This window comes from Nomia melanderi, chromosome 14 (genome assembly GCF_051020985.1).
Source record: "Nomia melanderi isolate GNS246 chromosome 14, iyNomMela1, whole genome shotgun sequence".
In the NCBI taxonomy this organism is placed as follows: domain Eukaryota; kingdom Metazoa; phylum Arthropoda; class Insecta; order Hymenoptera; family Halictidae; genus Nomia; species Nomia melanderi.
Window position 1 is genome coordinate 6,306,462 of NC_135012.1, and position 14,916 is coordinate 6,321,377.

The 14,916-nt window shown below is 40.4% G+C and overlaps 4 protein-coding genes across 6 annotated transcripts; 3 read left to right on the plus strand and 1 right to left on the minus strand.

The window, feature by feature from the left end:
• Window positions 1-426: 426 nt before the first annotated feature.
• LOC116425716 (sodium-dependent nutrient amino acid transporter 1) lies at window positions 427-9,261 on the minus strand. Of its 2 annotated transcripts, XM_031973782.2 has the most exons (10): window positions 9,062-9,261; window positions 3,004-5,543; window positions 2,722-2,934; window positions 2,335-2,575; window positions 2,044-2,278; window positions 1,586-1,960; window positions 1,157-1,523; window positions 814-1,090; window positions 655-749; window positions 427-576 (listed from the first exon to the last, which is right to left on the minus strand). In XM_031973782.2, the coding sequence occupies exons 2-10, from the start codon at window positions 3,028-3,030 to the stop codon at window positions 439-441; spliced, it is 1,968 nt and encodes a 655-aa protein (XP_031829642.1). In that variant the 5' UTR covers window positions 3,031-5,543; window positions 9,062-9,261; the 3' UTR covers window positions 427-438. The 2 variants fall into 2 exon arrangements, with proteins under 2 accessions (XP_031829642.1, XP_031829644.1); XM_031973784.2 differs by lacking the exon at window positions 9,062-9,261 and having other exon boundaries at window positions 2,800-2,934; window positions 3,004-5,529.
• On the plus strand, window positions 3,814-5,614 carry LOC116425704 (uncharacterized). Its single transcript, XM_031973764.2, has 4 exons — window positions 3,814-3,831; window positions 4,702-4,857; window positions 4,953-5,164; window positions 5,287-5,614. Exons 1-4 carry the CDS (start codon window positions 3,814-3,816, stop codon window positions 5,612-5,614), a joined length of 714 nt encoding a protein of 237 aa, XP_031829624.1.
• On the plus strand, window positions 6,570-7,726 carry IFT46 (intraflagellar transport 46). Its single transcript, XM_031973789.2, has 3 exons — window positions 6,570-6,805; window positions 6,886-7,077; window positions 7,150-7,726. Exons 1-3 carry the CDS (start codon window positions 6,570-6,572, stop codon window positions 7,724-7,726), a joined length of 1,005 nt encoding a protein of 334 aa, XP_031829649.1.
• Window positions 8,640-12,943, plus strand: ClC-b (chloride channel protein 7). Of its 2 annotated transcripts, XR_004234748.2 has the most exons (13): window positions 8,640-8,945; window positions 9,236-9,364; window positions 9,572-9,770; window positions 9,846-10,099; window positions 10,202-10,379; window positions 10,443-10,967; window positions 11,034-11,203; window positions 11,285-11,464; window positions 11,550-11,759; window positions 11,837-12,082; window positions 12,158-12,238; window positions 12,314-12,683; window positions 12,765-12,943. XR_004234748.2 is itself a non-coding variant. In XM_031973781.2 (12 exons), the coding sequence occupies exons 1-12, from the start codon at window positions 8,793-8,795 to the stop codon at window positions 12,413-12,415; spliced, it is 2,427 nt and encodes an 808-aa protein (XP_031829641.1). In that variant the 5' UTR covers window positions 8,640-8,792; the 3' UTR covers window positions 12,416-12,943. The 2 variants fall into 2 exon arrangements, 1 of the variants encoding a protein (XP_031829641.1); XM_031973781.2 differs by having other exon boundaries at window positions 12,314-12,943.
• The last annotated feature ends 1,973 nt before the right edge of the window (window positions 12,944-14,916 follow it).

Sequence of the window (14,916 nt, forward strand, 5' to 3'; positions counted from 1 at the left end):
ACATTGAAAGCCGATGCATTACTTGTTTTATAAATCGCAGATTGTTTTGTAAATCGAACGAGTGAGGCCGATCCAACGTCTAGTAAGACGATACCAATCTACATGGCCGACGGGTTCCGATTGAGAATCCCGCGAATCTCTTCTACCCGCTGCATTTCTTCCAATCCATCTCGAAAGAATGCGTTCACTCGTTTTCCTTGCGGACACGTTTTTTGTTAGACTTTGACGCGCGAACGCACTCGAGCGTGACCAATGCGACAATTAAGAGCAACTTTCTATTCATCAAGTTGAGGTCAATCGTCCTCGCCAATCATTGTGCCTGGATTTATAATGTATCTGCACCGACGAGGAAATCAAGGAAGGTAACGAACAGTTCTCGGGTTCAATAAATTACATCGCATATACATTTAATCTGTACAAAATTCGATTTGTCTAGTTTCACTTTAAGAAAGTCTCGACGAAGCCTCCGCGACACCTGAAATCTTTATCGGCTATAAATTCTTTCCAGTCCGCGCGTATTTTCGGATCCCTGGGCCCCCATTTTTCCTCGCAAGGTCTAAACGCTGCTTTTATGGTCTGCAAAAGCAAAGAGAGAAACAATAATATTGGATAAACCGTCGATTGCACTGATCGTCGAACGTATCGATTACTGACTTCGATCAACGACGACGATCTCTTCTGTATCAGTTTCTGAAGCGCGAATCCTACGATGAACATCATTCCCAGGCTGAACAAGAACCATCCGATACCTATAAATAATTCAATTTTAGGAAAATGCTCGGTTAATAGCGCCGTTTTACTTGTAGCACCGACCATAAGCGTATCCAGGAAACACTGCACCGTCGTAGGTAGGTGGTTCATAAGTGACGATAGTATAAATTAGAATAACGATCATCAATATCGGCGTGATGAAAGCCCAGCAAAATCTCCAATACCACGTCGGTCTCCGTCCCAGCATGAACTCTACGTCGTTCACGAAATTCGGTAGTCCATAGATCCAGAAGATAGTGACTAGCTCCAATACTCCAACGATTATGGCCACAAACGTACCGCCATAATAATCTACCAAGGTCACGAACCATTGGCCACCCTGAAACGATCGAATTTTTCAGCGCCTTGGGGGATCATTGTTTTTAGAACTCTTTAAGGTACTCACAGGTGTGACGTAGACGAGGCTAATGGCGAATCCTGCGATAGAAACCACGAGTACTAACTTCCACTGAGGTGTTTTGGGGAAATGATCGCAGACAATGCTGAAAACGGCACCGCAGAGAGCTACCGCGCTACCGACACCTAGCACGTACATCATGATGAAGAAAAGAACGGCGAAAAGCTGAGGAACTACCTTGAATCGCGACAGAGCTTCGGGATAGGAAATAAATGCGAGGCCAGTGCCACCACGGACCACCTTCGATATGTCCTTCACGCCCATTTCGTGAGCCAGATTACCGAGGATGCCGAAAATCGTGCAACCGGCCATCAAACTCGTGAAAGTATCCAAAGTCGTCACTATCATTACATCCCTGGTACATTGCACAGAATCACTTAGAATCTTCCCGTACTCGACTATGTCTAAAAATCTCACCTGCCGACGCTGTGCCCGAAATTATTGTAAGACGAGAACGTGAGGATGGGTCCGAAGCAGACCGATAAGGAGAAGAAGCATTGAGTAATGGCGGCGTACCATACGCTCGGTTGCCAAAGCTGCTGCCACTGAGGGGTGATTAGGAAGAGGATACCGTTGACGGCACCCTCCAGCGTCACCGCCCTGATCAGCAAAGCGATCATAACCACGTAAGGGAACAATGCTAGAAAATACGCCGCTTTGCCAGTGCTTCTTATTCCCTTGAAGAGCACGAAAAATATCGTGGTCCAGCTGAAGAAGAGGCAAATTGTCAGCTGCCAGGAAGGAGCACCAATGCCGTCCTCGATAGAATCGTACTCGTTCAGAACTATTTTCCTGAGAAACCGATCGTTCATGAATTTTCTCGACTTCGCAAGCTCGCCGAAGGAAGCCAAACATTTCGGTCGTAAAGAATCAACCTGAAGTACAATTCCGCGGAGCTGCGCACAGAGCCATCATCGGCGGCACCCGATTCGTTGTCGTAGTTGCTGGTTCCTGCTGCATCGATGCAGTAACCTTGCCATTCCTCTCGGCAAAACGACCAAGGAAGTTCAGCCTGAAAACTAGCCACCAGATAGTACAGCGTAAGGGCCATCAGGCTACAGTAGTAAGAAACGACGGACATCGCTGCGAATGCTTGTCCATATCCCAGCCCTGAAACGATATTTTTATGAAATAATCTCCGCCGACCGTAACCCTTCAGTAATTACCTTTCATCGCAGGGGCCATAGACCACATCTTCGCGCAGGACCTGTTGGTGAACTGACCTAGAAGAGCCTCCAAGAAGTAAAACGGTTTACCGACGAATATCAAGATGATGATGTAAGGAATGAGAAAAGCGCCGCCGCCATTATTGTACGCAGTGTATGGGAACCTCCAAACGTTTCCCAGACCGACGGAAGTGGCGATGCATGCCATTAAGAATTCTAATCCACCTCCCCATTCTCCTCTCTGAAAGGAACATCGTTCACAGTAGTGAATCCTTCGGCGATTCGAAGCTGAAGCGCGGCAAACGAAAGTGATTCAACGCGAGACGAATCGAGGGCAGACGTCGTAGAGTCAACGAAGAAGATAATCAAACTTATCGTTAATTTTACCGTGTATTTGAAGCAATGGTTAACCGCGTCTCGCGAACTAAAGCGATTCACCGATATTCCAAGTAAAATATTACGAACAGTGTTTGCGTTTTCCGTCGGTACTTCTTGCTGCCCGTTCTCTTTCGTCTTCTCGGTGACATCCGAATAATCCCCCTTCCCTCCAGCTTGGAGATTCTCCATCTGGAAGGCCTCGTTCACGTAGCCGTTCTGCGTCTGCAAATATTCCGGTCGTTAGTTGACGCGCATATCAAATGTCGCGTTTCTCACGTAAAAATATCTCACGTAAACGCCGTTCTCCAGCTTAGCCATGCCGCGCTCGAGCTTGTTTCACCGCAAACAATTTCAACGAAGCAGTAATTATTGAAATCGACGGTACTTCCTCCCGAGCGATTCGTTCGCTCCACTTTTCCTTCCTTCTGCTCGGGTAGACGTCGATGCTGTTTCAGGTTTCCTTGGCGGGACTGCACTTTCGATATGTTATCCTTTCGATGGGACGGACGTTGCTCCACTCGTGCAGCGCGGATGGAATCATCACAGAAAATCCCTTTGATGTTCTCGTTTTCTTCTCGAAGAGCCCTTTTGAACAGTCTCGGACGAATACGCGTGGAAACCCGACTCGAAACGCTTCGAAATCCCAGTGACTAGAGACCCCGGAAATCTAGGGCCAACGAAGGGACCGCTCGCGAACGGTTTGTCCGAGAAAGCCTGACCGACGAACTGTTGCGAACACCGGGACCGGTAAAATACGGCTCGCTTTTAACGCGCACGCTGATTAGATACGACCAGCGCGCGAACCTTCTCCTGCGTTCTTCGAATTTCATCTCGGCTTCGGCACGCTGCAGCTCGCTCGACGTGCAGGTACGCGCACCAGCACGTGCCGATAATTGCCAGACACGCATATTTAAATATTCGTGTACGCCTCGGGAACGGTAACAGTTTGCAGCCAGACAATAGACCTTCCCAGACACCTCGTTGATTCATCCTTAACGTTAAAGGTGCCGGGAAGTTCCATTGCCCGATATGTATTTTATTCTACAAACTACGAATCGTTGAGCAAATTTTCAGAGGAACATGTATATCTTTTCGGGGACTATGAAAGAAGGTACACGGGTACAAGTGCACATACACGGATATCCGTTATCCTTGAGGACTCGGGGTACGCGAGTACCACGTGGAACCGGAGGATAAAGCGGGTTTAGTTCGTCGAAGACTGCCTCGAACAGACGTCGATAAATTATATCGGATTTAGGGTAATAAACGCGACGTAATCCAGCCATCATTATGCGGTTACAACGGAGGACTTTGATAAGGGATCGTAATCTTGTTTCTTTTATCAGAGCCCAAAGAATAGGTCAGAACCGTAAGATCATTAAAAAAACGACTAGCAATTTTGAAAAATTGCTCGAACGATAGCGTCGATTTGATTCGTCCAAGACAGGCAGCAGACACTTGACACGTGCCTGCTTCGATATACCGTGAATCGACGCGAAACGACGGCCACCGACGATTGTTGTTGTCCTTTCGCTAGGAAGCACCGATAAATCGATATTATCTGCAAGAGAGCGTATTACAGAGAAGTGCGTGTTAAACACAATTTCCTTAAGCCCCACGGAGTTACCGCCGATTAAAGGATTAACGGCAATTGTTCAAGGAACTTAAGCGAACGAGGCTGATTTATTGCATTTCGTGATACCGTTTTTCGCGCCTTCCTTATAGAAAAATGTACAACTTCCAGACGCATCGCTCGCGTTCATCGTAATCCACATTATCTCAAGATAGCGGCACGAGCGCGCGAATCATCTGCCTTGGAAAAAATCGAAAGCGAAGAAGAGCAAAGTGTCGAGTCACTCGCGCGAATTTCTGGCTGGTCGAGTAACGCCGATTCGATGAAACAAATGAGAACGAGAGTGTCCGACTACGAAGCTTTTGTCAAATTCTGGTTAACGAGCAGATAAAGCAATGTGAGACGTTTCTTGGAAGGATGGCTTAACAAATTCACCACCGCACCCGCGCATAGATAACTCGACGAACGATCGAAACCCGGAGATCAATCAGTGGTGGTCGACAATGGACAATTTGAGCGACGTTTACTATCTGGTGCAACTAATGTTCCGCCAAATATTCGTCTACTTACGGGTAGGATCGAGCGATTAACCTTTTCGTTTACCACTTCGATTCTACCTTCCACGGGGAAGGACGAGCGATTAAAAGAATCGGAAACGATCCTTCAGGATTTGATCCTGTACAAATTCTTCTGGTTGGCCGCAACGAGCGACGATTTCGATTCCTCCGATTCCACACTGCGCGGCCTCACCTCTAGAAACCTCACCGCCGATGTCTTAGCCTTCTCCGTCATCTGTGCGGTCCTTTTTCTTCTCGTGATGCTCTCGTCGAAATGCGAGAGAGACGAAGGCCGACCTTACGTATCCACCGGGATCGAAACGTGAGCGCTGTTCGTTCGATTTACGAGTAGATCACGTTATTAAGATTGAACATCGATAGTAGCGGAAAATGAGAACGAAATATACACTGTGGTCGGACTTATCATTATTTTGTTACCGCTAGAGTGTCCGTGAACTTCGAAGAGAACCTATGTCGCCCGCTGCACATTAGTTCGAACGCGACGGACTGTCTGGACGCTTGCGGGGACACGATCTTCCCTCGGAGAAGAATTCTGGAAAGGAATCTGTCGCACGAGAGCTTCTCCCGAGTTCGGTCCAGCAATAGGAAAAGGAACAGGTGTATCCTTAAGAGATCTATCTTCGGATTGACTGGCGCTCAGTTGCACAGCTCTCAGAGCACACAAACGGAGAAGCTGCTCCCTAAAATATGTCAGAAGTGGTTGGTGAGGCGGACGAGAAGCGGCCTGGTCTATGGGAAATACCCTGTCTAACGGAAAACAATCATTTCATTCATTTCTCACGAATTTAGGCTAATTAGTTGTTTAAGAAACGCAAAGGGTCTAGGGAGATCCTAAAAAATTGATAGGAAGACTGTTAACGGTGGTGTTTAACCGTTGTCTATCGTTTTGAAGAATTAATAGCGAGCGAACGTTATCGGTCGCTCAATTCTACGTTGCGTTGCATTCGCGTCGTTTCAAAGCTATCCGATCGTTTCCTAATTTATTATTCATATACAATCGATTCGAATATGTTTATAATCACATTTTAGATCCATTTACTCTTTTTCTATCGTTTTTATTCGAGTCGGCACTCTCGTCAAGAGTAGTTTGTATCACGTGTTTTATTTGATATTGATCGTTCGCGAGCATCGATGCGACTTTTGTCGCTCGCGTTCGTTGCCGTGAAATTTCATTCTTATTTGTAAAGCTGTCTTGCTAATTTTGACGCCGTGTAAATAAAATACATTGTCAACGAGCATCGAGTCGTCGATCACTTTTGCCAAGGCAAACTTTTCACGCTTTCTTATCGATAAATAAATAACTCGATCGAAGCTCGAGGACGTTTTATCTGAAGAAAGTCGTAAAATTATTACGACTCCGGTATTCCCTGTCATAAAAACTGCTCTAGGTTTATTGCATCAAACGTACAATTCTTGCGAAAGATCAGCCGTACATTCGGCTCGATAATACTCGGATCACAGTTCGTTTGGAAAGACGAAAATGAAAGTTCGACACCCGTTCGGAACAAGGAAACAGGATAGCGCGACTCGGAAGAGCGTGTGTTATGGCTACCACGAACGAGCCTGCGCTCATCGACCCGCTCTACGAAACCATAGAAACACCGAACATACGGGAATCAAAACAATCGTTCGTCAGGCACGATCTACGGTATCCTGACAGCTATTCCAGCTGATCGTTCCCTCGGGGACACTAATTCACGAGGAGAATGGATGACCATCGTTCGACGATGGACATCAAAGACAGCAGCGACGAAGAGGACGCGCAGAATATTTCGGCGTTCACCAAGTTCGACGAGAGCATCGAGGTCCGCAACGCCGAAGAGATCCAAAGCCCTGTACGTCGCAGGCCTTCGAGCTCCAGGAGACCTAGACAACCGATCAAACAGGAAAATACGAACTCTATGGGGATTAATTCGCCGCGTGGAAAACTTAATTTCAGAAGGTACGCGCGAGCGATCGTTCTTCCTTCGAGAAGGACTCATACGATGACGATGATTATGGTTTCGTTTAATTCGTTTCCAGGTATTCGGACAACGAAAACAGCTTCGGAAAGTCGCTGGGGATCAGCAGTGATCCCTCGGACAGCGAGGAAAGCGACGACGACGACATCCAGGCGACGAGCAACGCGCAACAGGTAGAGATATACAACCCGAAGGATTTCGAGGATTTAGAGGTGTCGGCGGAAGTGACCGAACTCTTTCAAAACATAATGAGGTACTCGTCGTCGTGATTTGATTTCCCTTCGAACTAGAAGAACCGAAAGACTCATACTTCCGGTACGTCCAGGTATACTCCGCAAAGGATAGAGCTGAACTACAAACTGATTCCATTTATCCCCGACTACATCCCGGCGGTTGGTGATATAGACGCATTCATAAAGATTCCTAGGCCGGACGGAGTGGAGGAGAAACTAGGACTGACTGTTCTCGACGAGCCGTGCACCGATCAGTCCGACCCAGCCGTGTTGCACTTACAACTCCGCAGCCACCTGAGGAGTGCAGGTGCGGCCAGACAGACAGTGGTAAAAAGAATCGAGGATGCCGAGAAGAACGCAAAGTCCATCGACAAGTGGATCGAGGACATCAATCAGCTTCACAGAAGCAAACATCCGCCGGCCGTTCATCTAACGAAACCTATGCCCGACATCGACTCTCTGCTCCAGCAATGGCCGGCCGAAGTCGAAGAGAAGCTCAACGAAATGGAACTGGACTTCACCGAACTCGACTGTGATCTTCCGCATCTGGTTGATATCATTTGCAACCTCTTTGACGTTCCAACGGACGAGGACTCCAGATTGGAAGCGTTACACACGATTTTCACGCTTTTCTTAGAAGTTCGGAACGCCAGGGCGCAAAAGTATTGACTTCCGCCGGATACACTGGATAAGCGTGCATTACCAATCGCGTAGTATGACGACAACGATGTTAATCTACTGTAAATATGTATGTAAATGGGCTACTTCCTCTTGAGAACGCAATAATCTATGCATAGGAAAGCAAACGTTGAAACAAAAGAATTGTTGGACGAGGGAATTGCTTAGTGTTTCACAGACCTTCTATTATTCTATTCGCTATGAAAAAATGTTTAACAATATTTCCACGGGTATGTAACTTTTAAGATCTAACAGGATTCGTCCGAGATGACACTCCTATTTCACGCGCCATTGCAATTTCCGATAACGTAATCGGAAGTCCGAGGTTTGCTAATTGGGATTCCATGTCCGCGATTAAAAGAACAGAAAAATGAGAACAGTATTAAGATTACAATAATATCGCTGTTGCATAATGTGACGTAGAAATAAAGAGAAAAGAAGGAAACTTCTTCCCTTATCACCTAATACGGAATTCTTCAGTCCTCTTTTTGTTTGTAAATGCTCGTGCATGCTTCGGCAAATGCAAAGCGGTTCGTGTCGAGCAATCCATTTATTACAAGCGGGTACAGTGTCTTCAAGCTTTTTTGATAACGGATGGTTGAATGTTTTATTGTCAACCCAATGACCAAGAATATTCCAGAATCGCATAAACCAACCTATTCTCAAGCTCCTAAACGGTTTTTTATCTGAAATTACGTACGATTAATAATGAGCAAATATTGTATATACTACTTGAATAAAAGTCGATGTATCTTGCAAACAGAGTTCTGTGTTTGTTTATGATAATATCAACTTAACGAAAGCAAATACATTTGATTAATTGTAAGAATGTTTTATTGGCCCGGTTATGCGACCAATTGAGCACCATTTGTGTCGAAACATGAATCATAGTATTAATCACGTGGCTGACAATGGATGCTCATTCTACGTGTGTGCGTTCAGTGTGCAGTGACACTGTTGGAACTGGAAGTGTAAATGTTACGTTTACACGATAATTTTAACGGCCTTGTCTTCGGAATTCTCGTATAATGTGATAGAAACAACAAAGCTTGAAAAGATGACAGATTCACCGACGCATGTTAATGTGAGGATAAACAGCGCTGTCGAAGATAGTATTGATAGCTGCACGAACGAGGATACAGAACGATTATTAAGACCGAGAAACAATTTTGCATCATACTCGAACAACGACGTCAACATTAGATTTCGGGTAGGAAAACCATAGGAAATCCTCAACGCTATTTGTTCACATGAAAGTCATTCCTGTTTTTGTTTTGACAGCGCAGCTTAACCTAATCGAGGTACATTGTCGCCTATACGATTTACCTGTTGTGGTCTTTTCCTTTTCCATTGAACCAATTGTCACTATGAAATCAAAGTGCAACATCTTCTGCATGTTACCTAAAACAAATTCATGGAATGACACATAATTGCATACACAATATAGTATCATCATGTTTGTGTTTTCAATGTTTTTTTATCTCTTTTTATACTCGATAGAATGTTATCTCCAATCATGGCAGCCTCTCTTCGCAAAATATTATAGAAACGGTATCGAGTAATCCAAGAAGACTTATCACAGATGAAATCACTCCTGGAGCCACTAATTTTTTATCAACTAACTATGAGGTAAATAATTCTTCTATCGCTTACCGATAATAAGCTTTGTCTCTTAACTTATAATTTTGCTTTACCTTTCTTTCCAATCTTATGTTAATCGTTAAGTATATTGTATCTTATCTTAGAAACCATTCATCTTTTGAAGTGTTTTCTTTTGTTTACTTTGTTTCGTATTGTTATGTCATTTATCTTCTTCTTCATCTTCTTTTTTTTTAGAGTTTAGATTATGATCCCTGCGAGAACCACCTTCTGCAAGATGAAGAAAGAAGAAAGGGATATAAATTTGTAGTTAAAAAGAATTTTGCCAGATGGTTTATTTTCTTATTGATAGGCATTTGTACAGCCCTTATAGCTTCTTTTGTAGATGTATCTATAGAAGAATTGACGCATCTAAAATATGGTTGCCTTAAGTTTTGTATCCTTTAATAGTAATGTAAAAGTATGGAAAATTAATATAATATTGACTGTTGTTCCTTACAATTGATAACAGATATGGATCAATGCATATTAAATAATTGTTTATGGCTACCATACATGATATGGTTGGCTTTAAATTTACTACCTGTGTTAATAGGGGCAGTTTTAGTGTCCTATGTAGAACCTATTGCTGCTGGTAGTGGTATTCCGCAAGTGAAGTGTTATTTAAATGGAATTAAAGTACCTCGAGTTGTACGTATTAAGACATTAGCAGTAAAGATAATCGGGGTAATCTGTACTGTAGTAGGAGGCCTAGCTGGTGGAAAAGTAAGTACTATTTATTACCATTATTCCTTAAATTGTTTACTACTTATAAGAATCTTATTTATAATAGTAGTACTCCTATTCATACCACAATATTAATTACAGGAAGGACCCATGATACATTCTGGTGCTGTAGTAGCAGCAGGAATATCGCAAGGAAAAAGCACTACGTTTAAAAAAGATTTAAAAATATTCAAGTATTTTAGAGAAGATCATGAAAAACGGGACTTTGTATCAGGAGGTGCAGCTTGTGGTGTGTCTGCTGCATTTGGAGCACCAATTGGTAAGTAATGGAAAAAATAATAATAAATATGCTACAGATTCTAATTACAAAAAAATAATTTAGGTGGAGTACTGTTCAGTATAGAAGAAGGGACTAGTTTTTTCAACCAAAGTCTTACTTGGAGAACATTTTTTGCTAGTATGATTACAACATTCACCTTAAATATTGTACTGAGTACATATCATGGACGTCCTGGTGACCTTTCTTATCCGGGTTTACTAAACCTGGGAAAATTCGAGACGATACCTTATCAAATTTACGAAATCCCATTGTTCATGTTAATGGGGGCAGTAGGAGGACTGTTAGGCGCTTTCTGGAATCACATAAACTATAAAATTACTTGTTTCCGTCTGAGATATATAAAACAAAGATGGTTAAAAGTAATAGAAGCGCTTTCAATTGGTGTATTGAGTGCAACAATGGGCTTCGTGACGATTTACTATTTAAACGATTGTAAACCATTAGGTCAAGATCCCACTAAATTTCCTATTCGAATGTTCTGCGGTGAAGGTGAATATAACGCGGTTGCAGCTTTATGGTTTCAAACTCCGGAAAGTAGTGTACGATCTTTATTCCATGATCCCAAAGGTATATTCCTATTATATATATATATAAAACGTAAACGAACCTTGCATCTAATACCTCTATTTTTAGGATCTCACAACGACATAACATTAGCAATTTTTGTTATACTTTACTTCTTCCTGGCTGTTTTTACTTTCGGTCTCTCTATGTCTAGTGGACTTTTCATTCCATCCCTTCTGATTGGCTCTGCATGGGGTAGACTAATCGGTTCGGGTCTTGCGAAACTTTTTCCTAACTGTGTAAGAAAGAGTTGCATAAATATGTATAATAACTCATAGTACATATATCATATAAAATATAAACTACTATCTGTTCTTCAGGTTGTTTTAGATCCTGGAAAATATGCTTTATTAGGTGCAGCTGCACAGTTGGGTGGTGTAGTCAGAATGACAATAAGTTTAACTGCTATATTGATAGAAGCCACTCAAGGAATATCGTTTGGTTTACCTGTTATAATAGTCCTTGTTATGGCTAAATGGGTTGGAGATTTTTTCAACGAGGTGCGTATAATATAGTAATCTTTGCCTTATGTCTAAAGAAAAGCTACATATGGGTTACTATAATCCTCTGTCGGTCATTCATCAGGGAATCTATGAGATTCATACACAAATGGCTGGAGTTCCTATCCTACCGTGGGAAGCCCCGCCTTTATCAAACAATATATATGCTAGCGAAATTATGAGTCATCCTGTAGTAACATTAAAAACTGTAGAAAACGTTGGACATATAGTGGAACTTCTTAAATGTGTAACATTTAATGGATTTCCTGTAGTGGATCCTCCTAGTAGCGACGAGGTAACGCCTGTTACATGTCTCACATACTAAGAAATACTGTAGTTTTATAAAATCAATTTTTATATCTTATATTTCAGACTGAAATACATTCTTATGGACGATTTCGGGGTCTGATCTTACGTTCGCAATTAATAGTGTTATTGCAAAATAAAATCTTCAATGAAGATGCAGAGTATTGGAAGAAAAGCATCAATATTAAATTGTTCAGGAAAGAATATCCTAGATATCCAACAATTGAACAAGTAAACATAACTGACGAAGAGAAAACTTATACAATAGATCTAAGACCTTTCATGAATCCTGCTCCTTATACATTACAATATGTAGGTAACTTGTTGTTATTCTGTTTTTTTATTGAAGAATTCTATCTGTTTACGCGAAGTTATTATTTTTTCCAGTCTGCAGCACTGCCACGAGCATTTAGACTCTTCAGAGCTTTAGGTCTCCGCCATTTACCAGTAGTAAATGATACAAATGAGGTATTAACACTTGTCGTATCTTTTAGCATAGTTTTTCTACAAAAAAAATATATTATTCTCTTATGTTTTCTTCAGGTAGTTGGAATTATTACACGAAAAGATGTTGCTAGATTTAGGATATGGAAACACAGAGGAAGAATGGGATTAGATGAACTTGTAATCACAAACAAAATTTAATTTGAATTTTTTCTAAAGAAATACCTTATAAAATTTCTAAGCAAATCTTTAATAACATATTATATACAAATGACGCTTTTGTATAACTACAAAAAAGACTTTGAGACTGTATGAGGCTCAAATTTCACCAATGAAAAAAGTAAAAAACTTTAAAAATTAAAGCATTGAGGAAAGAAAAGAAAAAAACCTAATCATAAATACAGTACATATAGTATTAATTATTTATAAACAATTGCCAACCCAGCCAAGACCATAATTTAAAGAAAAGGTATATGGGAAGAAGTACTAACAATAAAAGAAAATAATATTCGTACGACGGACTGTACATATTTATCTATTTAATTTTTAGAACTGGTACCTACTGTTCTAGATACCTCTAGCATAGGATGCAACCAAATTATGCAACACCTTTACGTACAACCTGGAACATGAAGAAATATTTTACTGAAAAACACAGATCTAATATATTTATTTATACTTGTTGTCTACTTATATATTTATCAAGAAAATAAACTAAATTGAAAATTGCATCAGTGTTTGCTCCTAACATTTATTTTCATAATTTGAACTTGCTGAAAGTATATTAGTTCTTGTGAAATATCTTGCAAGGATAGATATAAATATGTAATTCTATATATGTTAAACAGTCAATATTTTTTCAGGCACTTATTAAGTTTCAAAAATAACTTTGTATTTACATGTATATACACATATATACATTTTTATATATATTATTAATTAACAATAGTACATATCTAAGCTTTCCTATTGTCATTGAAATGCATAATAAAAAAATGATTTGTTTATAGGCACGATCTCAATTATTTACAAATAATTGTGTGAACAAATATTCGGGAACCGGAATTCCCGCGAAGTCGACATTGTTAACTATAAAAGCCGAAGATATAAGAAATGCTGCCAATTAATTGCAGCTCCCTATTTTGGGAGTGAATCACCTTGAGACGGTAATACATACTGAGAAGAAGGCAGATCTATCTCTTTCTAATCCTCAATAAAATGAGACTTCAGAATTTTTTTGCGAAACTGTAACGGTCGAAAAGAGTACGTTATGAAGTCTTACGTACAAGTACGATGGTCTTCTCCTTTTCTTCGGTGTCTGTGATAATAACAAGTATTTAACATTCACGACAAAGTAAAGAACTTCATCGTATTGTAACACGGAAGCAAAACGTATTATCAACGTTAAATATTTCTCGTAAAAACGCACGTGATTCGAAAGTTCAACGGTATCATCTACAAAGATCCGCCATTCTTGTGATTGGTCTTTGAATTAAACAGATACTACGCATGCGTGCGTACTAAGAAAAAAAGGAGGCTAATTTAAATAACTTTTTTAAACAGCACGTTATAAGAAATTTACGGTGTATACATTTTTTAAACGCGAAAGTAATTAAAGGGATATAGATTAATACAAAATGAATAGTTGTAAGTGGGATAGAAGTAAGAATGGCTTAAAAACAAAGAGAAATGTAGATTCCAGCAGAGAAAAACGAAAGAGTCTACATAGACTTATAACAAAACCTCATGAAACTGAAGAAGAAGCTATAATCCGTAGATTTCATGATGCACAAAGGATGGCAAGATTTCGAGCCAGAAAAAAGAAGGCTTTGGAGGAAGCCAAAGTATTTGCAACATTAGGATTCAAAGAACATTCTATAGTTGCACAACTGAAAAGAAAAGATACGAATTTTGAATTTGAAACTGGAAATCCTATTGTTAAGGTACAGAATATTGAACAACTTCAAACGTATTTGTCACCAGAAAAGTCATCGACTGTTGTACATATTACATACAACCAAAGTAGGTACTCTCAATTACTGAGAATTATCGAAGAACTGGGAAAAGATATTAAATTAACATATGCAGGTAGTAAAACTTCAGCAGAAAGATTAAAAACAGGCATTATGCAAGCAAGAATGTTAATTAAAGAATGCTTATTGGAAACAGAAATTAACTTTTGGCAATAATTCATCTACAAACAGATACATTAATTTCAACAAGCAATAAACTTGTGATTCCCATTAGCAAGAATACGGATCATCCTAAATATTATCTCCTGAATGAATAGTTATACTAATAAGAGACGTTACATTGACCAACTTTCCTTGTACCAATGGATAATAAAATAAAAAAAAAGTTAAATACATTTGTGAATAGAACATGAGTGCTGAATATAAAAATACTAATCTGGAAAAAATTCATGCATATAGTGACAGTAGTACTCCATACAAGGCAAACGACGATCTAAAAAGTATTTAAAAATTTATCTACACTTGTCAAACGAAATTTGAATAAAATTATAGATTCGTAAACAATATATGTATATGTAGTATGTTTCGATTACCTAGAAAATACCGCTGAGTCCCGCACATATGAGTTCGAAAATATTGCAAAACTTTGAAGCGTAATGTCATGGAAGATAATAACAAATATAATGAAACATTATAGACTAATTCAAAGTCTGTTGCATCAAAGTGTTT

Excerpts from the sequence above, each read along its gene's own strand:
- LOC116425716 (XM_031973782.2), bottom strand. The coding sequence starts at position 3,030 with ATGGCTAAGCTGGAGAACGGCGTTTAC. Across the intron at positions 2,576-2,721 it reads ACCATTGCTTCAAATACACG|AGAGGAGAATGGGGAGGTGG; the intron begins GTAAAATTAACG and ends TGTTCCTTTCAG. Across the intron at positions 577-654 it reads GATCGTCGTCGTTGATCGAA|ACCATAAAAGCAGCGTTTAG; the intron begins GTCAGTAATCGA and ends TTGCTTTTGCAG.
- LOC116425704 (XM_031973764.2), top strand. Across the intron at positions 4,858-4,952 it reads AAATATTCGTCTACTTACGG|GATTTGATCCTGTACAAATT; the intron begins GTAGGATCGAGC and ends ACGATCCTTCAG. Across the intron at positions 5,165-5,286 it reads GTATCCACCGGGATCGAAAC|AGTGTCCGTGAACTTCGAAG; the intron begins GTGAGCGCTGTT and ends TGTTACCGCTAG.
- IFT46 (XM_031973789.2), top strand. The coding sequence starts at position 6,570 with ATGGATGACCATCGTTCGACGATGGACATCAAAGACAGCAGCGACGAA. Across the intron at positions 6,806-6,885 it reads GGAAAACTTAATTTCAGAAG|GTATTCGGACAACGAAAACA; the intron begins GTACGCGCGAGC and ends ATTCGTTTCCAG. Across the intron at positions 7,078-7,149 it reads CTCTTTCAAAACATAATGAG|GTATACTCCGCAAAGGATAG; the intron begins GTACTCGTCGTC and ends CGGTACGTCCAG.
- ClC-b (XM_031973781.2), top strand. The coding sequence starts at position 8,793 with ATGACAGATTCACCGACGCATGTTAATGTGAGGATAAACAGCGCTGTC. Across the intron at positions 10,968-11,033 it reads TTTATTCCATGATCCCAAAG|GATCTCACAACGACATAACA; the intron begins GTATATTCCTAT and ends CTCTATTTTTAG. Across the intron at positions 11,465-11,549 it reads TTGGAGATTTTTTCAACGAG|GGAATCTATGAGATTCATAC; the intron begins GTGCGTATAATA and ends GTCATTCATCAG.